Source organism: Lynx canadensis, chromosome F2 (assembly GCF_007474595.2).
Source record: "Lynx canadensis isolate LIC74 chromosome F2, mLynCan4.pri.v2, whole genome shotgun sequence".
Classification (NCBI taxonomy): Eukaryota; Metazoa; Chordata; class Mammalia; order Carnivora; family Felidae; genus Lynx; species Lynx canadensis.
Genome location: NC_044320.2, coordinates 62,087,133 through 62,114,803, shown reverse-complemented (window position 1 = coordinate 62,114,803; position 27,671 = coordinate 62,087,133). Strand labels below are relative to the sequence as shown.

The 27,671-nt window shown below is 39.8% G+C and overlaps 1 protein-coding gene across 6 annotated transcripts in view; it reads right to left on the bottom strand.

The window, feature by feature from the left end:
• Positions 1-27,671, bottom strand: part of EYA1 (EYA transcriptional coactivator and phosphatase 1) — a 170,542-nt gene that overhangs the window by 104,448 nt on the left and 38,423 nt on the right. For 2 of the 6 annotated variants that reach the window (XM_030304380.1, XM_030304383.1), the window contains 5 exons: positions 26,451-26,520; positions 25,984-26,129; positions 22,247-22,384; positions 4,400-4,482; positions 3,796-3,982 (listed from right to left, as the gene is read on the bottom strand). In XM_030304380.1, the coding sequence (XP_030160240.1) occupies positions 3,796-3,982; positions 4,400-4,482; positions 22,247-22,384; positions 25,984-26,129; positions 26,451-26,520 (624 nt within the window). Of the gene's footprint in view, positions 1-3,795; positions 3,983-4,399; positions 4,483-22,246; positions 22,385-25,983; positions 26,130-26,450; positions 26,521-27,671 lie in introns of those variants that run through there. The other 4 variants (XM_030304378.1, XM_030304377.1, XM_030304379.1 and 1 more) reach the window with 4 other exon arrangements.

Here is a 27,671-nt window from a genome sequence, read left to right as displayed (position 1 = left end):
TAGTTGAAGAGTAGGTATGATTTTTTGAGACAAGTAAATTACGATTTTTCTAAATGACCCGATAAACCTCAGTGTAGTTCCCAAAGTGGATTAATACTTCTCTATTTCCAGATGATGTAACTTTTATTTTATTAAGATAGTCAAAACATGACTAACAAACTCGTTTCTAAAAATGAATGCAAAGGATTTAAAAATTGCTAAACGCAAATCTTAAAAGTTCTCATTACGAGAGCAAAAAATCTGCAACCACGTATGCTGGTAGATGTTAACTAGACTTCACCGTGGTGATCATTTCACAATACACACAAACAGCTCATCATTTTGTGCACCTGAAACTAATATAATGTTAAAAATCAATTTTATCTCAATAAAAAGAAACACGAATACAAAGGCACTGCTTTTAGTTTTTGAAATGAATTACAAATGATTGCAAATTTTGAGATAAAACTTTCATGTTCAAGTTACATTTTTTAAATGTATTATATAGATCTATCCAAAGGATAATATAGCTTTCAATATTTAATTGTAAACACATTAAAATAATTTTTGAACTTAAGATTCATGAGGAGTGACATGTGTATAGATAATAGTGCATAATACCATGAACTTAAAAGAGAGCTATTCTTTATAACTTAAAAAATACATAACACCAGGATGCCTTGGTGGCTCAGGCGGTAAGCACCCAACTCTTAGCTTTGGCTCAGGTTGTGATCTCATGGTTTGTGAGTTCGAGCCCTGCGTCGAGCTCTGCACTGACAGCTCGGAGCCTGCTTGGGTTTCTCCCTCCCTCTCTTTCTGCCCCTTCCCAGCTTGCACTCTCTTAAAATATAATACCAAATAATGAGTCCTTACATGTATGGCCTGAAAAATCCTTGCAAGATTATCTTTATATGTTTATAATGACATCACAATTTCACGAACAATACAAGAACAGATAGTACAAAGTATGGGAGAAGAGCTGCATATACCGTATATTCATTCTGTACTTTAGAATTCCAGGAAACTGAATTATTCTACATTAGATCAGATAATAACTAGAGTCTAACTTAGAGTCCAGTGTAGAAAATGTGAATTTTAAACCTAAAAGACTACTAAAACTAAAAGAACCTGAAATTATTTCAACAGAATAGACACTATTTTTCCTATTCTTTAATTTCGATTGCAAAACAAAAACATTAGATTATATGTAACCAATCATTCCTTCCAATTCTTTAATGAATTTATGTACTTTTCTCATTCAAAACTTCCATTTCATCACAGACAAGTCTATAATCTTATATACGACTAATAGGAAAATGAACACCAAAAAACCAGCTGAGTCCACAGTCATACTGCAAATGTAAACAAACCAACCAACACCAGACTAAATCTTCCTTAAATTTCTCAAGTAATCCACATTTCTTTTTAATGTGGAAACTCACTGAACTTTCCATTTCTAACTACACAAGAAAGGCTAACCTGTACACTTGTCTTTTAGTGGGAAGTGGTGAATCCAAGAGATCGGAAAAATATTATTTTCTCCCCAGTCCAATCGGTTTCTATTCTGTAACCAGAAAGATACTGAATATTGAAATGAGTACCTGACACACTAAACATTTATTCAAATACAATCTAAAATAGATCATTTAACCTTAAAATCGTCTGTACGCTTAAAAAAATCGTAAGTTTGTGTTGTTTCCTATGTGATCTCCCCAGTCTTGCACATGGCATCCCTTTTCCAAATAAAATTCACTTAAAATAACCGCACGGTCCAGAGACCAACTTTTCTGTACAATTATATTGGTATTTTTTAGCAAGTGCCCGTCACCCGTAATTTAAAAAACACAGTTAAGTCTTCACTTTGTTTTACGCTGTCTTCACTGTCAAAATGTTATGAATTAATTAAGATCACTCCGTCTTCTCATTCTATTCTTCCACAGATCCTAAAGCGTTTCTCTACTTGTTCACATAGCTATCCGATTTCAAAGCTCCTTTTAGTCCTCACGAAGTTTGCATGACCCAGATGGTTCATAGGAAAACAGGAGATCTCTCTGAAATTGGGACAAGCCATTATCTTTCCTCGTGACGCCTCTATGAAATTAACAGAGGGAAGAGAGGAAAATTCTACAACAGCTTCCATAATAAATCCAATACCTTCCATGACAGTTTATTTTGAGAGCGATCGTATAGATGTTACATCTAATGAAAAGCCCTGTATTCTAGGTTCTGTGAATACTGTATTTAGACGTGTGAATTGCGGGAAGAATATAGCAAGCTAGTTTTAAAAAAGTGAAGGAAAATGGAATATGATAATCGGAGATAAAAAATATTTGGAGTTGAGCTGTGCAGCAGAAATAGTGTTCATAGTTAGTGAGGGTACAAGTTTAGGAATGCTGTAACTTCCTAATCGAAAACAAAACAGTGCTCACCTACATTTAAGAAGAAGGTGGAATACTAAAAACCTGAAGTTTTTTTTTTTTTTTTTTTTTTTTTAGTGGGGGGGGCATCTGCTAATATTGGGAAGATAAACCTATAGTAAAGGTTAGCAAAGAGTGGGCTTTGGCTCTAAGAATAAAAGGCAAAAGGGAGAAAAGTCTGTGACTGAGGATCATAGCTCACCTCATAATCCATGAAAAGAGACTACATTTTTTAAAGATGTTTTGGGGCGCCTGGGTGGCGCAGTCGGTTAAGCGTCCGACTTCAGCCAGGTCACGATCTCGTGGTCCGTGAGTTCGAGCCCCGCGTCAGGCTCTGGGCGGATGGCTCGGAGCCTGGAGCCTGTTTCGATTCTGTGTCTCCCTCTCTCTCTGCCCCTCCCCCGTTCATGCTCTGTCTCTCTCTGTCCCAAAAATAAATAAAAACGTTGAAAAAAATAAAATTTTAAAGATGTTTACTTATTTGTTTTGAAAAAGAGAGAGAGAGAGAGAGAGAGAGACAGACAGACAGACAGACAGACTAGCAGGGGAGGGACAGAGAGAATCCCAAACAGGCTGTGCAGGTGTCAGTCTACAGCCCAACATGGGGCTTGAACTCAGGAACTGTGAGATCATGACCTGAGCCAACACCAAGAGTCAGAAGCTGAGCCACCCAGGAACCCCGACACTACATTTTTAATAAGACAAAGGTGAGAAGTACAAGAGAAAATATCAGAAATACAGGTAAAGACCAATACAGGAAGTTAAATATACAATATTAAGAGTTCCAGAAAACACTAATGGAGGGAAAGAAGTATCAAAGACACAGTAGGAAAATTTCCAGAGGTGGAGAGATTTTCATCTGGAGGGCCTATCAAGGGTGGTGCAGAAGTATGAAAATGCTCATGCCCAGTTATGAAATTAAGTAGGCCATGATGGGGGAGAAGGGTGGGCCAGGGGAATCACTGCTTTCAATTATTAACTGTGATGTTGTTTGATTTTGGAAAAACATTAAATATTTAATGATAATCAACATTAAATTTGAGGCAACATCACTTATTTTCATACTCCATATGTGGGCAAATGTTTGTAATTATAGTTAATAATTGCATCTAAATATCTATAGTTATCTAAGATGTTATATACGTATCTTGAAAACTGACTATATTGACAATGAAAGGAACCTCAATTTCAGGTGCTTTTGAAGTTCCGTAATTTACACTAAAAATTTTCAGCAAATAAAAATAAAGTTAATGCCACAATCATGATGTTTGACTTACAGTTAGGCCATGCCCAAACTTGCCCAAACTGTGAAACCACTACATGCACATATGACTATAGAAAAATGCATTTAAACCACCAGAAATAGAGCCTGCGGGACTAATAAAATGCACGTAATTACCTGCTGCGGGATCCGTGACTGCCTGGCTGGTGATGCCAGATGGTGGCTCTTGAAGCTGGTAAGTGGCGTTTGTGGACGGCGTGGTTGGGCTGGTGCTGCTGCTCGTCATATAATGTGCTGGGTACGGTGAGCTGTTATAATACTGTGCGTACTGACCCTGGCCGAAACTGGGATAAGTCGGATAGTCCTACCAAACCAAACACACGAGAATAACCTGTCAGAATATTGCTCATTTCTTACTTTCCAAAGGGCATCTATATTGTGTTTCTGGGTCTTCTCTGAATTCACAGAGGAGCACACGAGCACCCATTGACTCAAATGTCCCGACGTGCAAACAAATTGCATGTAAGATCAGGTCCACTCTTCCTATTTCTTCGATTCCATGATGCAGTACTAGGTAAAATCAAACAAATCTGAAAACCAAACACTCACCATATAGGACTGCTAAAGAGATTTTTTTTTTTTAAGAAAAAAAAAAATACATATATTAAAAGGCTCAGGTAAGCCCTCACAGTATACTATAAACAGATCTTTCTTTATATAAGAAAATCATCTGTTGCATTAAAAAATTTTTTTCTGAAGTTAAACTGGTTTTTAAAATTACCTGCTGTGAACTGTTAAATCCAGAGGAATTTGTGAGTGAATTATTTCCTGTATATAATCCTGATGATGTTGTAAAACTGCTACCTAAAACAAAATGAAAAGAAATACGGGTGACTGAACTATGCAGAATAATGTGCCCATAAGAAATCATTATTTAGATAAAACAGAGTTGAAGTTCATTGCAAACACACTTGGTTTATCTTTAAAACCAGAATCCATTGCCATGACAAAATCGTTTCTTGAAATAGTTGACAATTTTACTTTCACTGTACTGCAAAGGATTAAAGAGTAAAGAGGTTTGAATTTCTGAGGACGTAACATATAAACTGTGGACAAAATGATACATTTGTGCAAAAATATTAGTCACTGAACTTTCCATTTCAATTTGTAAAACGCACCAGGATTTTTTCATAGCTTTAAATATACATAATGTAAAATGATGGGATCTGATGAAATGATCTCGAAAGTTCTTGCAAGCTCAAAAACAACGCTACTTTCGAGAACTTGAAATGCTTTCAGACTTGTTCTTGTCATTATAATGGCCCACCGAAAAAGCTGATTATTTCACTTCACAAAAGAACAATGGCAACTTTTGAAGTCCTTCAAAAGACAAGAATCAAAGAGGAAGGTGATCAATGTTTCGTGTATTCTGTGTGCTCTCTGGGTAACATTCTGTTTGCAGAACATCTACGTAGATGTGCTCAACAATAAATAGTTGTCACCGTGCAGGATACAAACACGAAAGCAAACCTCAGTTCCCTCCCTCGTTTTATTTACCATCTTATTGTGAAACTATTCAAAGCAACAATATACTATCTTTGGTGATATTAGCAAAGAGTTTTGAAAAGATCAGGGATTGGAAAATGTGTAAAAAATGCGATTCATAGGCTGCAAAATGGGAATCCAAATAAGCACAGCCTTTCTGGCTGGGCTATCTGGTCAACATTTAAGTAACTTTTGAACAGCAATTGTACTGCCGTTCACTTTAAGATAAAAAAAAAAAATACGTGGACTTATACGAAAAGATAGTTAGCAAAGATGTTCTTCAGTGTTGTTTCCAATAACAAAACCTAGAAAGCATTCTTATGTCCCTAACAGGTGTGATTCAGAAAGCAGAACCCTCTGAAGACATTGCAATGGTATTACGATAATGCTGAATTACATGGACAATTTTTTCACATTATTTTGATAAAGGAAAAACGAAAACGAAAAAATGGCTTGGTAAGTTCATGTGAAATATTTTTAAAATCATAAAAAATTTTTTAAAAGCACAAAAATCTCAGAACTGTTACCCATGGGAGGGTGTAACCATTGGCCACATAATGTTCGTGAAGCCAGTGCACATTTTAAAATTTTCTACCCAGAAGCTGTGCTGCTTCTGTAAACAGAAAAACCTTTTTCAAAAAAATGAAAATTTTATGGCAAATGAATGGTATAGGCAATAAACAGGCTGGCAGTTCAAGGATAAAGTCTTCAGTGTGAACTAAGTATTCGCAGACGCCTTCAGGTATGATGTGGTAGTGAAGATATGCCAATGATTTATTTGCTACTCAACATTCAAGTACTACCTTGCGAGTCAGAAAACAGGGTTTCCCGTCATCACTTACGAGCGGTTTGGACTTTGACAAATCGCCTAACCCCTCTAAGACAGAATTTCCCTAACTGTGAAAAGTAGACTTTGTAAGGTTCTTCAACAGATCAGATGAGGAAAGTACAGATTAGAAAGTACAATGAGCAGTCTACGGCACCACACAAGTGTTAGGAACAGTTATTGTTTACTTCAGTAAACATTTCTAAAATTCTCCACTGCATTTATGTATCTTTTCACTTTCCCAAACTAGCTAAATATGACTCGATCTCTTTGCATATCTAAAATTCTTTTCCTACTTACTTATCAAACATCTCTGAACTCTGAAAACCTGATCCAAGGCTTTGTTATTTTTATTAAGGGAAAATATTTCCTAAGATAGTTTCACATTTAGTATCACACAGACTCATATTTGAGGTTTCTTTATTTGTGCCTTTCAGGAATACCAATTGTTCAAAGTTCCCATAACATCTAACACGGAGAAGCAGACAGCTCTCACACTCCTAATACCGACTCCACTGCAAAAATCGGGGCCTCAGATAAGCTTTCTATATTAATGTTCATTAGCATGTGACAATCACAAAGGTTTAAACGTATATTAAATACTGGACTCATGGTGATAATTACAGGGGGATAAAAGGATGACTAGGACATACTTGGGACCTCACAGGGCTTCCCAGGACGACATCAGTTTTGTTTTTGTAAGCTCTGGGCTACATGGGCATGTGGCTCACTATTTAGGTATTTATCAGTCAACAGTTCATTAATATTGATATTATATATAAAATATATATATATATATCTATATATTATATACAAACTTAAAACGAGAGTTTAAAACACTCCTTGTAAAATAAAATTTCAATTTCTTCTGGATAAGTGTGTGAATATCAATACCGTTTTTTGACTTTATTATATACATTTAATAGGAAACATTACTTGGGGTTATGACTTGTTACTTTCATTTATACTACACATTTTTGAACAATAAATACTGACCTCAATAATCCCTATCCACCAAGAAAGCGAGTAAGATATAGAAAATATATTTTAAAAATGGATGTTTTCATTCCATAAGTTATTCCCTGGAACAAAGTAGAAAGGGCCATGGAAGCTATATTGGCACATATTGGCCACTGAGGTATGACCAAGTAAATCACAGTTCAGTACTTGAAATGGTACCCAAGTGACTTTCCAGACTTAATGCTACTTCTAAGACTGTACATTAGCTGGAATTCAACATAAGTTATATTCATTTACTGGCTGACTGCAGGCTGAGATTCCATTCCATTTAGTATGCTGAAACAGGCTTTAATGGCACTCCTGTGGCCTCCGAGACTTAATGCAACTTCCAAAAGGGTCTGACTTACTTCAGGGAGAGGTGGACACACCAGAGAATCGGGCTCAGGCAATAGGAACGTTTCACCACCAGAATCGGATCTATAGGGCTGCCCCACCTGCCTTCGTGGAGGACTCAGGCAAAGAGAGCTGCTAACTTTCAGTCCAGGCCACCAACACTGGATTTCTGCAACAGCCTCCTTTACTGGTTTCCTGCCCATCTTTTGGCCCCCTCCAGTTCATTTTCCACAAAGGTAGAATACTTTCTCTAACGAGCATATCTGATCTTCTCACCTCCCTGTTTAAAAAAGTAACTGTTAGTGGCTTCCTATTGCCCTCAGGATACAATTTAAACTCCTTACCAGAGCCTATTTCTTAGATCCTGGTCTGGCTCCAGATTATCTTTTAGACTTCTTTGGTTTCTTCCCAGTAACCTCAACCCAACTCACCCAGATACACATTCCAGCCTGACTTGACACAAATGAAGCGACATGTGGTTGTCTTAAGGCTATTCTTTGCACCTCTTACTTCCTCCCCATTCGGTCCTAATTTCTAATCAACTTCGTAACTCAACAGCGACTAGAAACCCTTTTCTTCAGAAAAACCTTCCCTGAGTTCCCCTCTTCTCTTTCCTCCTAAGGCTAGATTACGGAGTCTTTCTTGCTTGCTTTCTTTGCTTTCTTTCTTTCTCTGTAATGTATACTTTTAGAGAAATCATAATTTTATATAACATGTACACAAATACGTTTATAGTATCATGACTTATGAATCAGTATTTTAAGCTAATTAATAATTAGCAAATTGATACAAGTTAACAAATACCACTTACGTTTAAGCTCATTAGTCCTTTCCCTATGAAATAGGCTAAAAAGAAACTTAGAGCTTATATAATTAATTACTTGTAGTCAACCCATACAAATATCCCCAGTATTACCCCATACAGTAACACTAAAGACAACGTCCACTGAGCATTTACTGTGTGTTGGGAATGTGTTCATCTTTTACCTGCTTTATATACACCCTACCACACCTTGATCCTATAGGGAGTATTAATATTCTCATTTTGCAAATAAGGACACAGAGGGTTAGGTTAAAATAATACAGCTTTCATGGGGTGAAACTGAAATTCAAAAATAGCTCTGTGCGGTTTGAGAGTCTACACAATGCTCTCTTGTCCTCTCTTACCTATTTTCTATCGCTTTGTGAGAAGTTCTGAAATTCATTCTCGTTTTCTATAGGATTAAGAAAAGCAAATAATAAGAATAGTAGCACTTAAAACTTACTGAGTGGTAACTCTGAGCCGGGCCCCCAAAACAACATTCTACATGTTACAGCTCACTGGGCCCTCACCACCACCCCACGAGGTGAGTACGCTTACGTCCCACTTTACAGATGAACAAACTGCAGAAGACATAAACGGGCACGACAGAGCTGGGGTTCAATCCCGGGCTGTCTTGCCCCAGTGTCAAAATTTCTAATCTCTACGGTATATGTACTGTGCACAAAGTAATCGGGGCTGGCATGGGGTGTTGGGGGCAAGATCTTAAAAAGAATTTTTTTAACCAACATATTGAACATATGGCTAACTAACTGTCACGCGATCATCAGGAGATGCTTGTTAAAAAAGCGCACATCTAGGCCCCTCTTTGGACATGAAATTACTGTCTCCTTGAGGGAGAAAGGGGAGGGTTTTACCCTGAAAATCCACAGGTTTATCAAACGCCTACAGTACCTGACTTTTAGGACCACTACGTTTTGTTCCAATTCAGTAGGTGTTTTCACAGCTACCTCAGAAACACGTAACCAGGACAGCCTTTCTTTTTCCACTAAGAAAGTAATCGCGCTCGTCGAGCATTTATAGAATGGAAGCTTCGCAGAGACTGTTTGGGGCATTTGGGGTCCTTAAGCTCTGCTAAAGCTCGTAAAGGGAATACGGGGTCCCACCTTGATAGCTGATCTGATGCAGATCGGTGCCAACACCGCCAGATGAATTTCACCAGTTCAGAACACCACAAAGGCAAAATCGCAACCACAGTGCTCCCAAGAAAGTTTTGGTGTGTAGCCGCAAAACCCCCTTCCTACCCGGGGCAGGCCCAGCAGGAGAGGCACATTTGTGTCGAGGGCTGCCGGATGGCGGGCTTGAACACGGACGCTGGAGGCGAGGGAGGGCAAGACACAACCAACAAAACGAAAACAAAAACAAAAAAACAGACCTCCTTTGTCCATTAGGTTCAATCTGCAGAGAGTTTCTATTTGATTTAGGAGTCTTCACTTTCATCTTAGGTCATAGAATCAGGCTTAATATTCAGAATTCCTTTATCAAAATAAAGTAGTTTTCTCCTGCCTAGAGACAAATGACTTTACACAAAAAGTCACCTCTAGGTAAAGGAGAAAGCAGAAATATTCTGTAATAAAATGCTTTATATTTTATATAAGTATTACAAAAATTCCCCAAAGCAGAAGCAATTCCCACTTAGAACTCATTATTTCTTAATTAAGGAGGTTGGCAGGGAGGGGGTGCAAGTGACGCTCCAGTAATGCCCAGGATTATTCTTGGTACAGTTAGGAATTTACGCTCCAAGCAGGATGGCGGTGGGGGAACCTTCTTACCCAGTCGTTAAGAGAAAAATCTTCTCTATTTAAATAGTTTACTATTGTGAAAAAAATCATAGCAATACTTTTTTTTTTTTTTTTTTTTGGTCAGGGAGGGGAAAGAAAAGAACACTGAAAAAAATTTTTCCTTCCAGAATACCTCTACGAGGCAAAGCTGCTCAAGTGAATGAAGCAAAAACACCTGGTAAGTTTGGGAAGGAAAACACAACTGTGCAGAAAAAGCAAGCAGTGCGTTCCTGGCAGGCAGTGAGGACAAATTGCCCAAAGGAGAAGATCAGAGAGTGAACGCTTCTTAGAAAAGCAGGGTGAGGGACTAAAGGTAGGTGAGAGAAGTGTCTCGATCCTTTAAGAAAAGAGTAACAGTTTGGAAACTGTTACTAAAAAACCCAGGAATCTAAATTTTGAACATTCCAATAGGAGCATACTGGGACACAGGAAATGTTAAAGGGTGGAGGAGGTGGGGGGAAGTGGTCATAAACTCAAGGATACATATGTGTATGTAACTGGCCCTACAGAAAGGAGATGGGAGTTTGGGACAGATGTGCTAAGGGAAGGATACTGTTGCCCATACCGTTGCCCAAGCTCCCCCATCCACAGTCCGCCATATTAGTTCAGGATGGGGTCCCTGTGATCCTGGAAACACAACAGACTCATTCCTGCTACTCTTATTTAATGCTTCCCTCTACCAGTCCCCGTTTCCCATCCTTCAAGACCTGGCTCGAGTCTTAGCTTTCCAACAAGCTTTCCCTGACTATTCCTCTCTGCACCGATTTCCCTTTCTGGGCATTCCAGTGCACTAACTGAAGCCACATAATTTGCCTCTTCCTTAGTCTTGTTTTCATCCTGACCTACGTTCCTCAGATTCCTGTGTTGTGTTTATCCTGCTGCCTCACATGGAGATGGAAAAACCATGGCTGATTCATGCCTTTGAAGGGTTTCCTCCAGGCTCAAGTGGGAGACAGAACTGGCGCTAGAGAATTTTCGTCCAGGGTGGTGACCAAAGGGTCCAGTAATAATAGAAGTGACCTAAACAATCAGGTGTAAGAACAGATGGAAACCTTTTAATAAGTCTTTTTTTTTTTTTTCTTTTTGTTGGTGGTGGCGATTGTGGGCAGTTTGGAAGGGCAGCTTGAAGTCCAACAGACATCACAAAAGAAAAAAAAGTCTCTGGGGCGCCTGGGTGGCGCAGTCGGTTGGGCGTCCGACTTCAGCCAGGTCACGATCTCGTGGTCCGTGGGTTCGAGCCCCGCGTCGGGCTCTGGGCTGATGGCTCAGAGCCTGGAGCCTGTTTCCGATTCTGTGTCTCCCTCTCTCTCTGCCCCTCCCCCGTTCATGCTCTGTCTCTCTCTGTCCCAAAAATAAATAAAAAAAAAACAAAACAAAAAACGTTGAAAAAAAAGTCTCTCAACTTCCTCACTTGTCCAGTGATGAAAAAGAGTAGGGAAAGGAAAAAAATAATAACTCCGCTTATTTCTCAGGTTTTACCTAGAGAATATACACTTTACTGTTTTTTCTTTAAACTGGATGATGTATAAAGATTTATCTTTAAATTTTTTTTTAATCTTTATTTAGTCTACATTTATTTTTCAGAGAGAGAGAGACACACAGTGCGAGCGGGGGAGGAACAAAGAGAGAAGCGGGCTCCAGGCTCCAAGCTGTCAGCACAGAGCCTGACACGGGGCTCGAACTCCCGAACCGTGAGATCATGACCTGAGCCAAAGTTGGACGCTTAAGCGACTGAGCCACCCAGGCGCTCCTAAGACTTCTCTTTAAACACTAGATTACAGTCACAACTTTACATGAAAGAAAATTAACTGCAGGACTTATAAGCACTCTTCTGGAAGGATGTAAAATATTTCTCAGTCTCCAAAAAGAAAATCCAGAATTTTACATCAAGTAAGATTTTAAACTGATTCAGCATCATGGATTTGGAACACCTCATAAAATCTTACTGGATCACAGAGATGGAAGAAGAATATCCCATCCCTATACATACTACCAGGACAACCTGACAAAACCCTGACCTTTCAGTACAGATATGGGCCTCCTAAGAGGCTGCTGCGAGCTCAGGTACTGGCATATTGTGGGTATGTTAACGAAATTAAGAGTCTCGCTTGCGTATGAGAAATTTCATATTCAGAATGCAATAATATTCTTTTTTTTAATAGTCCATTTATATTTTGGCACTTCCACCTCCATCATCTCTGGTTATTTCCAACATCGCTTCGTAAGGTAGCTGAGGCAGACATCCTCCTCATTTTCCAAGCAGAGTGAATGCTGCTTTCTCTCTTGGACAAGGATTCTAAGGGAATGACCAACCGTCTCCACTTTCAGGTCACCGTCTTCCACTCTATCACGCCAAATCCACCTTTTAGATTTTCTGACTGAGACACATTGAGAGCGAATCGCAGGTTACGAAAAGTGGGCGTAACTTCTGGTTACATAAACATCACAGACATACCAACGGTTGGGACAAAGGTACCTGAAACGTTTAACGAATAAACGTGCAATCAAACCACCTCCTTTCTAAAAGGCTTCTTCCGTATAGCTCTCTTCTAGGCTAGGAAGTCATTTTAAAAGCAAATTATAGAACGTTGCCCATAGAGAGTATATCACAAAGATTTTGCTTTCCTCTTGATCTTGTCAGGGATTCCTACAGAGAAAGGGCAGTGGTCTCATCAACCGTAAAAAACAAGAAACAGTCTTGCTAGAAGACCCTGTGTGGGCCACCCAGTTCTATAGGTGCTAAGCAACTGTATTTGAAAAATAAGCCAACCTCGCAGAACCTTCGTTAATAAATCCCTACTACTTTAGCATATGAAGAAGACTAGAGTTCATATTGATAAAGGCCACGGTTTAAAATATGAAATCGAAGCTTTCTGTGTGATTTCACTGGAGAACACTGCCCCGCTCTAACTTCAAAACGCTTTAAAAAAAAAAAAAAAAAGGAAAAAAAAGAAAAGGGGGACGTGTAGGTCAAAGGTCTACTTCACAGAGAACAAGGACTCACATTAAAAACCAGAATCCCAGCCCACACAAGAATGCTGGAACCTGCTGGGGCCTGTCTGTACTCCCCATGTTTTAGAGCGTTTCCTAGCACTTACTCCGCGAGCAGGATGCTCTTTGTCCCTCGTGTATTTTCACAGAAGTCCATTTGCTTTCCTTCCCTGGCCTCTTTGCCATGGGCTATGTCCATCATCGGGCACGATCTATGTGGCAGAAGTTAGTGCAACTCCCCGGGGAAAAGCCCCTGAAGGCCAGATGGGTTATTTAAAACCAAAGTTTCCCCCCTTTCCTACAAGAAGGATTTTAAGTGACCAAGCTTTCCTTTTTATCCCGGTAATAGTTTTTATATTCCGAAGAGCGTTTTTTTTTCACTTAGGTAATAAAGCTTGCAGAGCCTTTATGTTTACCTTTCTTGATCTCTTTCTATATCCTCTAACAGTTCCTATAGAAAATACATTTGGTGCTGACCACTGATTACTGCTGCAGCTGGATTTCAAAAAAAAATCTGATACCATTTTCAGTACCCATTAGCTGAAATAACACAAGATGCCAAAAGAAACAAAATGGAATATTACTTAAAAAAAAAAAAAATCACCTTCGGCACAAAAAAAGTTCTAGAACGCAAAAAGGCCATGAACTAAAATATGAATGTGAGTAGACCGGCAAAGAAGTCAGGGAGAAATTTTGAACATCGCTGCAGGCTACAAGAGCGATTCTTCAGTTCGAACTGTATTGTGTCACTGTATGTCAAGAAGTACAAATCTCAAGTGCTTTGTCACGCAGATTGTAACAAAAGGTTTAAGATTCATTTTCTGAAAGTCATGCATCTTGGAGTTTGCTAATTTTCCTTGTGAAAAATGTCAGGTCTACGGACGATGAAAAAACCTTTCAGAGAACATTTTGCTAAGCAATTCTGAGGTTCTAAATGCCTCATACACGGAAACACTTTGGCTGTATATGTGAGAAGCTATGGACAGGCAGAACAAAGGAAATAAGGACAGTTTCGCTGACTGGGTTGTTATTAGATCATTTCCACTGGATCACGAGCCCCAGAGAAGTGAGGCATAGAGAGGTGCACAGTGGTCCCCCTTGCCATACACTCTTCAACCCCTGCCCTCCTTTGTCTCTTCTCATTGGTTTGAACCCCAATCTCTTTAACAGAACAAACAACATAATATACAAAGAGGCAGTTAGAATGTGTGTTATCTTCCTCTCTAAGTGAGAGCAATAAAGCCTAAGGAAAATAAACAAAGCGAAGTTTCCAGAGCCTTCTAGTTTCCGTGTGTGTCTGTGTAGCCCCTCCTATCTATTATGGCAGATCCTGACACCTCCCCAGTGCAGAACGAAAGGAATGCACCACACTGAATTGCTGTTTGGGGGCGGTAAAACACTCAGAAACACTCAGAAAGGCACTGTATGCCCCCACCTCCCATTCTGGGATGCCCTCAACCGGCTCCTTCTAGAAGTATGAACACAAAGGAAGACTGCTTTGAACAAACTATGATCATAGACCAACCAAGATTTTTATTAGGCTAACTTCCAAATTCACTTCTTCAAATGAAGGGAACTAGGGTCCTGATGAATCTTAATCTCAATCTTCTTGGTGGCATCAACCCCTCTACCTTTAAAATAAAATTCATCTATTTTAGACCTATTACCAGACACCAGAGATGAAGAGATGAGTAAAGAGGATCACTACTTGCAACCATCTAGAATTAATAGAACTAAGTTATTATGGGATGCTGGGTTTTCCTCCAAGCTGAGGCTCAGCTAATTCTAACCCAATCTATTTTTTTTCGTGCATGAAAGTCTTTAGCGCGTCCTTACCTTAAATAAATTGCCAAACACAATGTCATTTTCTTCATGTGACTCAGCCTCACAATTACGAACACAGTTTCTTGTTTTCTGTGGGAGATGGAACTATGAGCCTATATTGTGTGGAACGTGGGGGTAAATGAAAGGTGGTGCCAGCAATAGCTCTGGAACGTGCATTAAAAAAAATCTAACTAAAAGTTTGATTTCAGGTCAGTTGCTTCCTATACATAAACAGTCAATGGGGCACCTGGGTGGCTCAGTCGGTTGAACGTCCGACTCTTGGTTTTGGCTCAGGTCATGATCTCCCAGTTCGTGAGTTCCAGCCCCACTTAGGGCTCCACGCCGCTGGTACGGAGCCTGCTTCGGATTCTCTCTCCCTGCCCCTCACCGGCTCATACTTTCCCTCTCAGAACAAAGAAATAATAAAACTTTTTAAAGAAGTGAATAAAAACTAGTGTGTGACAAACTGGGCAGATATTCTGTGAAATTGGTCAGTAAATAAAAGGCTGAAGCAGTTTCTTCTAAGAGGATTTTTACACGGACACACACTCACACACGCATATGCATACTCATATGCATACACACACGCACACACAACACCCACGCCTCACTATGGCTGTCGGGGCCCTTTGGCCAGCAGCACTGAAAACACTGTCTACGCCACTTGCACAACTGACCCAGGGTCGCCAGGGACCCGTTTCCCATACATATTCATCCATTCGGCTAACCCATTTGCATAAAGTTTGTCAATGGCCTGTGAAGGGAAACCTCCTCACACCCTTCCAAAACGTCTTCCAGAAACACGAAGGCTAACCCTGGGAGCAGGGAAGTATCAACGCTAAAAGCAAGGATTCTACCTCTTCAGGGTGAACCCTACAGTGGTCTATGAACAGAAACATTTTCTTGTCCTCTCTTAAACTTGTTTCCAAACTTTCACTGGATGTACAAAAAGAGATCACTAAAGCAGAAACAGAATTTTCTAGCGACCTTACAGCAAAAGGGAAAGCAATCAGACTTCCCAATCCATGAGGTTTTACTTCATGGGCTATTAGTATCAGTGCATAGAAAACAAAAATTCAGGGGAGCCTGGGTGGCTCAGTCGGTTAAGCGGCCGACTTCGGCTCAGGTCACGATCTCACGGTCCGTGAGTTCGAGCCCCGCGTCGGGCTCTGTGCTGACAGCTCAGAGCCTGGAGCCTGTTTCAGATTCTGTGTCTCCCTCTCTCTGACCCTCCCCCATTCATGCTCTGTCTCTCTCTCTCTCTCAAAAATAAGCAGTAAAAAAAAAAAAAAAAAAAAAAAGTTTAAACGAAGAGAAAACAAAAATTCAGCCCTTGTTTGTCTTAAAATGAGGCACATGCAGGATCCACAGAAGCCTACCACGACAGAAGTGCTGAACACTGGAGCTGGAAGGATCCAGAAGGATCCCCTGGACCAAACACGGGCAGCATGTATGGCATACTTCCCAAGGCTTGGAAGTGGCAAATACCCACAAATTACCAACTAATTCTGTTCCTCAAGTGTCATAGAAGTGTTCAAGTACAAACTGCACTCAGAAGTGCACTTTCTAAAAAGCTTTCTCCTAGAGCTGGTATACACTTATATATGAATTTGTGTGACACAAGGTCTCAATTATCTAAAGAGCAAATCTGTCCTCGAGAATATATACACTATAGGCAACTATATTTTATACTGTTGCAGCATCCTCTGAGAGGCTTCCCTATTGGTACTATGATTTAAGTGCAGTACAACATAACAGGGTCCGACTGTTCTAAAAATCATTCTCCATTTTGACACATCCTTTGGCGTTTTCAGGTTTATCCCTTAAAGTCATCATTCAGGGTCCTCGCATGGATGGAGACAATAGCCCTCAGCACTAATCCCTGCAGCGTGAACATTAACCGTTTTGCTGCACGGGTACTAGAGTATTCCATCCCTGTGTAGCAGAATGTCACGTTCCTATCTTCTTTCCTCATTTTGATTTCTGAACTACACAATTTGCCGTTTATTTTTCTACCAGTTCTTGCTCAAAGTAGAGCTATGACTGAGGGATTACAGAGGCACGAGCGCTCGGATGATGCCTCCTTCTTTCCCACCACTGCAGAACTAAGTTCCTCCTGTCTTTCACAGCAGCCCTTCTGTGCACTCACTGCTTCTCTTCTCCGACGTCTGCCACCCACGTCAGCAGCACAGCCGTTTCTCTCTTCTGATTTTCTTCTTCAGGTCCCTGGCTGTTTCTTCTGGTCTCTCCACCAATTTCTGGGTCATGTACAAACAGCCTGATCTGTGTTGATAGTGATTTTCCTTTTTGCCAGGACATTAGCTAGATCTGGATTTTTTTTTTTTTTTTTTTTTTTTTGCTATGCTTATATGGTTATTGGGTTGAGTTCTCTTTGCTGGTTTTATAATATATACACATATACACACACATATATGTATGCTTATATAAGCATATATACATACTTTTAGTATATTATGTACATACTAAATTTATATATATGCCTGCACAGATATATTTTTTTTCTCCTGTGAATGGGAGTGAGCATTTAAGTATTTGAGAAAGCTGGACAGTAATAACAACATTACTGGGGTGCCTGGGTGGCCCAGCTGGTTAAGCGTCCGACTTCAGCTCAGGTCATGATCTCGCAGTTTGTGAGTTCGGGCCCCACGTTGGGCTCTCTGCTGGCAGCAGCCTGGAGCCTGCTTCGGATTCTGCCCTTCCCCTGCACTCTCTCTCTAAAATAAACATTAATTTTTTTTTTAAATAATAACACCACTAGTAAGTAATAAATAGGAACCACATCACCACCACAATGAGAGCAGTAACAATGAAAACAACCATTTCAGTTCTTACCATGGGCTACATACATGTTGGTCAGAGTGATTTACCTGGATAATCCCAATTAAATCTCACTCCACCACTACTAGAGTATATAATATTATCGCCACCCGAGAGAAGAGGAAGGACAGATGTGGAGAGGTCAAGCCCTGTGGAGCAATGGCAGGGCTATTCAACAGGCAACCTGACTCTAAAACCTACACAATGTTTTTTAAGTTTGATTATTGTGAGAGAGGGAGAGAAAGAGCCAGTGGGGGAGGGGGAGAGAGAGAAAGAAATCCCAAGCAGGCTCCACGCTGTCAGCGCAGCGCCGGATGTGGGGCTCGAACTCATGAACCATGAGATCATGACCTGAGGTGAATTCAGCTCAACGGACTGAGCTACCCAGGTGCCCCTAGAACCTACTCCATTAACCAGACGGCAAGGTGTCACCGTGCCTTTAGTCTAGCCCTTCTATGCCTGATGGAGGCACATCTGTCCAAGAGGTGATCGCCATAAAGTTTCTTTCAATGAATCAGCATAACACAGTAAGCACAAGACGTTTCAGTTTATGAGTCATTTGAGTTACTAGAACATGTCTTCTAGAATTGTGAAATTTTAATATCATGAAATCCTAGTAGCTAAATCTCTGAATAACTGATGATCACACCTTATATTTTAAAGGTGAAAAGATCGTGGGAAAAAAGCTAGGTAAAACACTCCCAAACCACTAAAATACATATAGTTTCACCTAGGATTCTAAAAATGTTTAATAGCTCTAAGACTGATCTAAGCAGAAATCGCTGTTATTCATTAAGGATCAAATAATTGGGATAATGTTGAAAATAATTTAAGACATTATAACAATTTTTATATTAAAAAAAGATGTACTGAAAAAACACTCAAAGACTAATAGATTCCTGCAACTGGATACACAATATCATTTAATAATAGTGAAGCATTTTTCATAATACACTTGATACTTATAAAAACACATATTAATCAGAATTTCAGTATTTATCCAAATCTGGCCATAAGAGGTTTATAGCATATTATATATCATTACCATCGCCACACTAGCATGTTTCAAGTTAATAGCATATAATTATCTGGCTTGATATGTGGAAGTCATATTATATCTAATCATCTAAAATTGAGTCAAGGGCCATTATAGAAATACCCATATAAAATAATATCTCATTCATGGAAAATGGGTTCTGAAATCCCCCTGGAAAGGCCAGCCCACCAAAGGCTGCACAAAAACACAAAGAAGTTTTAATGCAATATCCAATATGCCCAGATGCAATGGAAAATATGGGTAGAGAGGCAATGCTATATTTGGTACTGCACGTGTCTTTCTTTTTTTGAGAGAGGGAAGGAGAGAGGGAGCGAAGGAGGGGCAGAGAGGGAGGAAGAGAGAAAATCCCAAGCAGGCCCTGTGCTGTTAGTGCATTTCGAACTCACGAACTGTGAGACCATGACCTGAGCTGAAACCAAGAGTCAGAAGCTTAACGGACTGAGGCACCTGGGCTCTCCTCTTTATTTCTTTTTTAAAATCAAGAGTTTTCCTTCTCCAAACTAACTTTCTTTCCTCCTCCTTCATTTCCACGTTCTCTCTATTCTCACACTATGTTTATACTCTGACAGTCGGTTAGTCCTCTTAGGAACTCATTCGGCCTTATAAGCTTTTGATCTTAGAGAAAGAATAAAGATAACTTTCAAGGATGTTATCTCTCAAACTCTCCGAAATTGCAAGACTAGTTTTTCCCCCTAATCCTTCCAGGACTGATAATTTAGCAAAATACAATAAGGTATTACCAAAGGAATGAAATGAAAAAAGAAACGAGAGAGGGTGTAAGCCCCATTTCTTAGAATTATTACCTGATTTAACCAACCTGAGATTTACTATGGACCGATACAAGTTTCTAAACACTTAAAACTTCTCTGCTCAGCTCATTGTGGATGGGTAACCAAGAGGCTGCAGACGGGCTTGGGCCCAGGAACCACACGCACTGAGGAAGCTCTCCTCTCGCGAGAAACCTCACATGCCTCCTTCCGACCTTTAGGACCTGCTTCTCTATGGAGAAGAGGCTGCGGTGCCTTATCTTTTTCTCCCATAGTTCTCAGAAGACTCTGTTCTTGACAAACGCAAGCTCCAGAAGCAAACAGGCCTTGTCTGCGTTATGGTTCATCTCATTACTACAGTCTAGGACTACTGAATTCATTAACACGATCTCTTCAACTCTTTTTTTCTTTTTATCCCTTTACTCAAATAATCAGCACATGCAGGAACATAATTCTTCCTTTGAGGAGCGTTAAAGTTCTGGAATCTAGCATATAAGTAACATCCATCTAACAACACATATTATCTGGGGTAAGCCAACTTTTATTTTCTAGCTACCAAATATATCAGAATTTTTTTTTTTTAATTTTTTTTTCAACGTTTTTATTTATTTTTGGGACAGAGACAGAGCATGAACGGGGGAGGGGCAGAGAGAGAGGGAGACACAGAATCGGAAACAGGCTCCAGGCTCCGAGCCATCAGCCCAGAGCCCGACGCGGGGCTCGAACTCACAGACCGTGAGATCGTGACCTGGCTGAAGTCGGACGCTTAACCGACTGCGCCACCCCAGGCGCCCCCAAATATATCAGAATTTTATAATTCAGGTATTTTTATACCAAAGGCAAAAACAAGTATGAAAAGATTAATAGATCTGGTCCCATTACATTTTAGTTTAAAAAATGAGAAGCTGGACGTTTACCTATGAAATATTATAAAAGTTTACAAATCTTAATAAAAGAAATAATAAGACAAAGAAAAACACTGCCATGGAAGAAAAAATGATCATCTTCTCAATTAAAAAATATATATGATAGTAATAAAATCTTGTACCTACTAAAATGACAATTTTTACAAAGATAGTACCCAGAGGCACCTGAGTGGCTCAGTCGGTTGGGTGACCGACTTCGCCTCAGGTCCAGATCTCCCGGTTCATGAGTTCGAGCCCCGCCGTCGGGCTCTGTGCTGACAGCTCAGAGCCTGGAACCTGCTTTGGATTCTGTGTCTCCCTCTCTCTCTGCCCCTCCCCTGCTCGCACTCTGTCTCTCTCTCTCAATAACAAATAAACATTAAAAAGAAAAATTAAAAAAAGAAAGATATTACCCAATGTGTACATGCTAATACACAGCCCTTGTGTAAATATATAACAAATCTGTAAAAGAGTCTAAAAATTTACTTAGCAATTCAGGCTTAAATTTATTCAAAGGAAATAATTAAAAATGCACATAAAATATTCATGGCATTGCTCTGGACTTCTAATGAAATGGGAATTATTAAATAAAATATATATATATGAAACTATGCAATTAAAATGATGCTATAGAATCGAGTTTATTGATGTGAAAATATGTTTACAATATATTGTTACTGAAAAGAAACAGGTTGTAATATTCTATTATACAATATGGTCCAATACTACATATCTGGAAGAATATTAAAGTCATAATAGTAAATATGAAACATTATTTTTCTTGTTTTCTAATTTATTTGCAATAAACAACTATTTTAACGTAATGAAGAATAAAAGATATAAAAGAGATAAAAACTACAAAAAGAATGCCTTCAATCAAAAAGTAGTGATAAGGGATTTAACTGAATTGTGGCTTGGCACCATTATTAAGAGGCTGAATGGGATTAAACTGATTTGTAGTGAAAAGATATTAGGAGAATATTTAGATTATAAGAACTTCCATTATTTTACAGACACATTTGCATGACAATAATCTGCCAGTTACATTTACGCCTGTGTGTTCCTGAAAACAGTATTGACAGCATTAAATTTTCAGCTATTCTTTGATCTGTCCTGCATTTGCGGTATGTTTGGTCTATAGTTTCAAACTTAGAGCCCAGGGACTGGTCTTTGGAAGCAGTATCTTGAAGATGCATTGAGTGGTTGTCAATTTAATCTCTTGGTCATTGGTAGGTCATTTAGTTAACACATATCACATACTGTACTTCTAGAGCTACAATAATGACAGTGAAGAAAACAGCCCCTTTAAAAAGGTTGGCTGGTAATGCCAAGCCCCAGAGGTTTTAGCACATATCACACTCCAGCCTCTTACATCATAACTTTGGGTTTGTCATTCCTTTTTTATTTAAAAAAATTTTTTTCTTTTAATGTTTGTATTTATTTTTGAGACAGAGAGAGACAGAACATGAGCAGGGGAGGGGCAGAGAGAGAGACACACACACAAAGTCCTAAGCAGGCTTCGGGCTCTGTGCACACGGGGCTCGAACCCACAAACTGTGAGATCATGACCTGAGCTGAAGTCGGACGCTCAACCAACCGAGCCACCCAGGCGCCCCTGTCATTCCTTTTTTAAAATTGATAGAGGCAGAGGCGGAAAACTTCAATGTCACAGGGAATGTTAGAGCTTTTTGAAAAGAACTTCAGAGACGATTCGGTCTGACCCCTTGAGGTTATAAATATGGAAATTTAGGCCCAGAGAATAGGTAAGTGATGAGCCAAAGCAGAACCAGGGATCTTGCCTCTAAGCCCAGTCACTTTCTATCACCATTTACTACCTACACAGAACACAGGGCTCTACTTTAGAAGGTAACTACTGGACTCCAGGATTAATGAAAAGGCTAGTGTCAGTGTGTATACAGACCTTGCATCTGGTAACTGTACGGTGCCTGTCCAGGTTGAGGCGTACCAAAGCTTGTGCCATAGCTGAGAAATCCCGTCTGTCCCGGTGACTGAGACTGTGACAATCCACCTTCAGTCTTGATGCCTGCCCACAATGCACCTAAATCAGTTAATGACAGCTTATCTATATGTTCATTTCAAAAGCTGGTAAACACCCCCCCCCAAACGCTCCCACAACTGTTCAGTCACAAATGCTTCCCGATATTATCTCAACAACCAAAGGTATGCAAGCTTAGAGTGAAATACCCTAACCTAGAACTTCAATGAAAACAAAACGAAACAAAACAGGAGTATTACAGATTTGAGCGACTATTCCCATTGTCCTTTGTTTTTCCGATTTACCGTTTCTATAAAATTTAACTCCGGTGATGATTTCTAGATTTAGTTTTGTTGTTTTATAAGAGGTTAAAAGATGATCTCCTTTAGAATCCAGCAATAGCCATAATTAAACTTCAACTAGATTGTTCTAAAAGTCACTGTGTAGATTAGTGTCAAAAATCAAAATTCTCTTTTCTAAGAGGAGATTAGAGTCTCTAGCCTCACAGCATTTTTTTCCTTTTTTTCTTTACTCTTTCTGCCACAAAGATGATTTTAGCACTCAATTCATTTTGAAGTCAGAGGGAACAATATTGGGCACAGAACCAAGCAACACAGGGGGAAAATCTCCCAACCACCCGATCCCACCAGAAAGTAAGCACGAAGCTAGGAGGATATTAAAGGACTGTATCATATAGAACAACATAGTGATTTACAAACAAGTAAAGCTGACCAATAATTCCCTTTCTGTCCCTTATAGTTTCAAGTATTTATTCCAATATTATTGTTTTAAGTGTAGCCTAAAGTACGCTTTCTTTTTTATCATTGTACTATAAAAATCATGTGTTTGTGGCCTCCAAATACTTCCCAGAATGCCAGGCTGACATCCGAATTTTAGGACTTGGGTTTGGCAGTATTGTTGTGCAGGGCTCAGCGCTGGATTGTAATTAAAGACAGTCATGAAAGTTAACAAGGGTCCTTAATTTCCACAGAAGGAAGAGAGCAAGTCTTCTGCCAAGCGAATCCACATTTTTGAATAATTTCACTTTGCACTTAAGATAAATGATATCTTTGGGATCTAGAAGACACAGTAGTCTCACAGTTTATTTCCATTTTAGGGGAATTTCATCAGTAGAATGAACTTAGGTAACTTTCCTGAGGCAGTGGAAGAATCTGACTCTTGGCTGAGGGAGCCTACAGTAATTCCTGGCGTATCTCTACATAGCCTCATGATGATCTTAACATTTATGTCTTAAGAGAAGCTTAACATTTAACAAAATGTGACTTTTCCCCGCACAGGCAATCCCAAACCAAGAAGCAACCCGTCCTTATCAATGGTCCCTGGAAAGACACCTGACCCGGCCAGGTGGCTTGATGGCTCAAGAAACCCTTTCTTTCCATGTGGTCACCAACAGGGATTTCCCCCTGCTCTGTCTCCATTGGGGGTTCTATTAATCTGCTTTGAGTCTTCCTGTACCACCTCTGGTGTTAGCCTAGAGGCTCAATCTTTGTGATGAGAACAGATAAGGAAAAGCAGGAAGAGGTAGAAAACCCCCTCCGCTGCACCTGTCTCCAGGGCTTCCACCCACAAGCCTGCAAACTCATCATACTGCTCGGCTCTATGCCAATCCAGAGAAGAGCGTTAAGCTCTCTTCTCCACTGATGTAGTATTCCCACTATGAAAAGATTTGCCTAGTTTTTCTTACAGGCTCTAAGTAAAAAGCCAGGGGGCACAAGTCCTGGGAGAAAGTCTTCTAAGACCATCTGGACCTTGACTATCAGCAGTTAAAAACCCTGACCTACGTGTTCTTCCTTCACAAGCAAGCAGAGGGGAGATGGCGGTCGTACTTTTCAATGCGCTGGCCCAGGAAAAATAGAATGCCTGGTCAGAAGCACTGGGAGCATCTCTTTGTACTCAAGGCCCCCAAAGAGAAGGAAGACAGTGATCAGGAAAATGCTGAGGACTCAGGAGATTTATAAGCACAGATGGCCCTGGGGTCAAAGCCCTCGACACGGAGCCTTGCCCTTACCATCTCCCGACCCCCACCTCTCCTGTTAAAATCCCTATCCTCACTCTACCAGTTCTGATTTGAACCTCAGAATCTCTGCTCCTGGAACAATTATCTCAGACAATAGGGACATCCACTAATGGTTCAGTACTGGAAGGGTCCTAGACCACAGCCTCGAAAGTGGCAAAGGGCCCTACCATAATTGAATGGAGAGGAGAAGGAACAAGACAGGAGATGTGTGAGTGGCAGTCGAGGCAATGGCATGAAGGGCACCCTCTCCTGGCAGGCCTTTACATTTTGAGAATATAAACTGGGGACTGCCTCAACTCACATTATAGTGTTGAATCTATGAAATTCAAATCCGAGGTCCTTTTTCCTCATTTAGCACGAGAATTGGTTAAGAGTTGATGGCAGATAAAATTGATCTATATCTAACATTATTTTCAGAAATCTTGCGTAAAAGTTATAGAAATGCAAGACAATTCTAGGAAGTCCATCTTATGGTTGTTTCTAAAATCTGGCTTAAAAATGCCTAGCTAGGAAAAAAAAAAAAAAAAACCTAGCTAAGTAACATTCGGTTCTGGGTAATTTTGAAATGAAACCATAAAGGGTGAAATCATATATAATTAACATTTTAATTTCGGTATATTTTATAAGAAATTTATATATAGTCGATTTGGTTTGGGGTAAAGGTAGAAAATAAAGAAGGAATAAAGTAATTTGCCTTCTAATTATTAATGAAATGCTTAAAGAACATTATTTCTTTCAATATACTGCTATAAGCACAGATTTATTTATTTTATCAGTCCTTTCCTCCAAGCTTCCATGTACGTTTTCTTGATCGCTAGATTTTTTTCTTAAGGAAATGTTAATAATTCACTTTCTTCCTACTCAAACAAAGTGCAATGTGTGTAAAGTTGCAATTGCAATTCAATTGAAGAAAAGGTATCTTGAAATCCTAAGATTTCTTAAAATTAAACTTTGGGGTTTTGCTGGATTTATTTTTAATTTACAGGTATTGACCCTTTAACAATGGAGTTAAATTACACCAAGATAAAGGTAATCTCCAGGTGGGAAGGAACAAATAGGGATGTGAGCTTTAAAGGTTTCCTGCTTTGCCTCTTCAAAGGGCAGCCCAAGCTGTGATATATAGATCACTTTTCCTAATGGTTGATAATGCTGAAATTTAAAAGTACTACCAGCCTCTCGTTCAGAGCAAGGATTTGTTGAATTCTGTTTGTACTTCCCTAATCATAGCTAGGCATCTGATAAATAGGAAACGTATCTTTACCCTAAAAGACTTCATTCACAGAAGTTTTATCTCAAATATGCACTAAAATGCTTTGGATTCCACAACCGAGTGCTCAAGCGGCAAATTAAAAGTTGAGCTACCAATGGTGGGGGGGGCGGGGAAGGAGAGCAAGACGGCATACGAACCACGCAATCTATCTGCCACTGACGTCTTCCAGAGAAGTAGCCCCGCTTCTTACAAGGCTCGTTGAAAACAATCAGATGACGAATTTAGACACAAAAGGTGATCACACCTTCTAAAGCGGCCCAAGATGACAGTCTTTAGGTACCACTCCTATGAACCTTGCCCCCACACACAGGTATGCCCATTAGATCCCACCACTGAAGTAACGGGATTACTCACCATATGAGGAAATTCCGTACGGCTGTCCCGGCTGTGGGTATGTGACATATGCTGTGGCTTGTTGCATTCCTGTGGTAAACTGTGTTTGCCCATATGCAGCCATAGTTTGTGAGGAAGGGGTAGGGAGAATATGTGGGTATGGTCTGCTATTTGTCAGAAATGACAGAAAATAGAAAGCCCATGCATTAGATGGAAACATGCAAGGTAACTGATTAACAACCAAATCACAAATTGCAGTTAAAGACGGTCTCTTCAAGTATAACTTCCGAATACAATACACAAAGTACTGAAATACTTCAGTATCTCTTCCAGGTGACGCTCAAAAGAAATTTGTGTCAACACATTTACGGTTCTGTGAAATGCACTTTAGTTTAAATCAAGATGGAACATGTGGGCACAAAACATGACTTGAAATAAGGTAAAAGATTACCCAGAAAAGGCATTTATTGAGAGAAAATACATCTTACTTGGAAGGGTAAATCTGTGGTGGGGAGAACTGGTGAGTTGGTCTTGGGCTGAAGCTACTGCTCCCAATTGCTGGAAAAAAAAAGAAAAAGAACACATAACAGTCAAAGCAAAATACGAAACCAGCATAAAGCGCTGATCTAGTTTGAACGACAGGTAGCCCATACGAAATGGCCAGCATTCAACCTTTTGGGCCTGAAAAAAAAAAACAAAAAAACGGCAATTTCATGCAGTCAACCCAAGTGAAAATCTATGGAACAACCTTTGGGAACTGATGAAGTGGTTCTAAGTTTAGATTAGGTCTTAGAAAGTGGTCACAATCATCTGAAATAGCTGGCAGCTGCAGGGTAAGAGGACAAGGAGTCCTGGCCACTGTGCAGAAGGGCCCGCTCAAAGGGGGGCGGGGACGAGGGTGAATTTGCAGGGCTGGGCGGGACCGAAAGGTCACCTGGCCTATTGTGTGCGCTCAGGGACACACACACACCTGACCCTGGATTAACGGGAAACGCAGTCTAATCTTCTCCCAGGTGAGCAGAAATGGGGCCGCTCCTCATTCGCCTGCGTGAATTTAGCAACATTTTTTAGTAAAAATGCATTCCTACGGCGCTCTTAAATTTCTCAAGTTGCAAGCGAAGCCTGATCTTTCTTGTACTGAGGCAGTGTTCCTGGGCCTTTTTCAGTGAAACGTGCTTAACTTCAGTTATTTAAGTTAAAAAAATAAAATAAAATGTTTTTGTTGTTGTTTAAAGAGGTTATTCAAACATTCAGGCAGAATTTCATTTCTTTTTAATCACATATACGTTACTCAGTAGGTCTCAGAAATGCACTAAACTGCCATTCTTTTACGCTCGTCCTGAACTAAAACAAAAATCCATTTTTGTTAACATAAGGCCTTAAAATGGTAGTTCTCAGCTTTATTGTAAATAGGGGCGATTTTATGTACGATATATATTACACACACATATACTTATATATACCCACAGCTCTACGCGTTTCCATGTATTACATATAAATACATGTCAATACCCCTATCCTCTACCCTCTACCTAGCTAAGATGTATAGTCTTTGGGTACAGTTACAAGATATAATAGGTTCATCTTCTTCTTCCAGTAGTAATCCCAGTCTTCAGGGGCTCTATTATTTATGAACTATGCTGTGTATTACAATCCTTCTAAAAGCTTCCATGCGCTCAAAGTCTGATACATTTTTCATAATGTCCCAT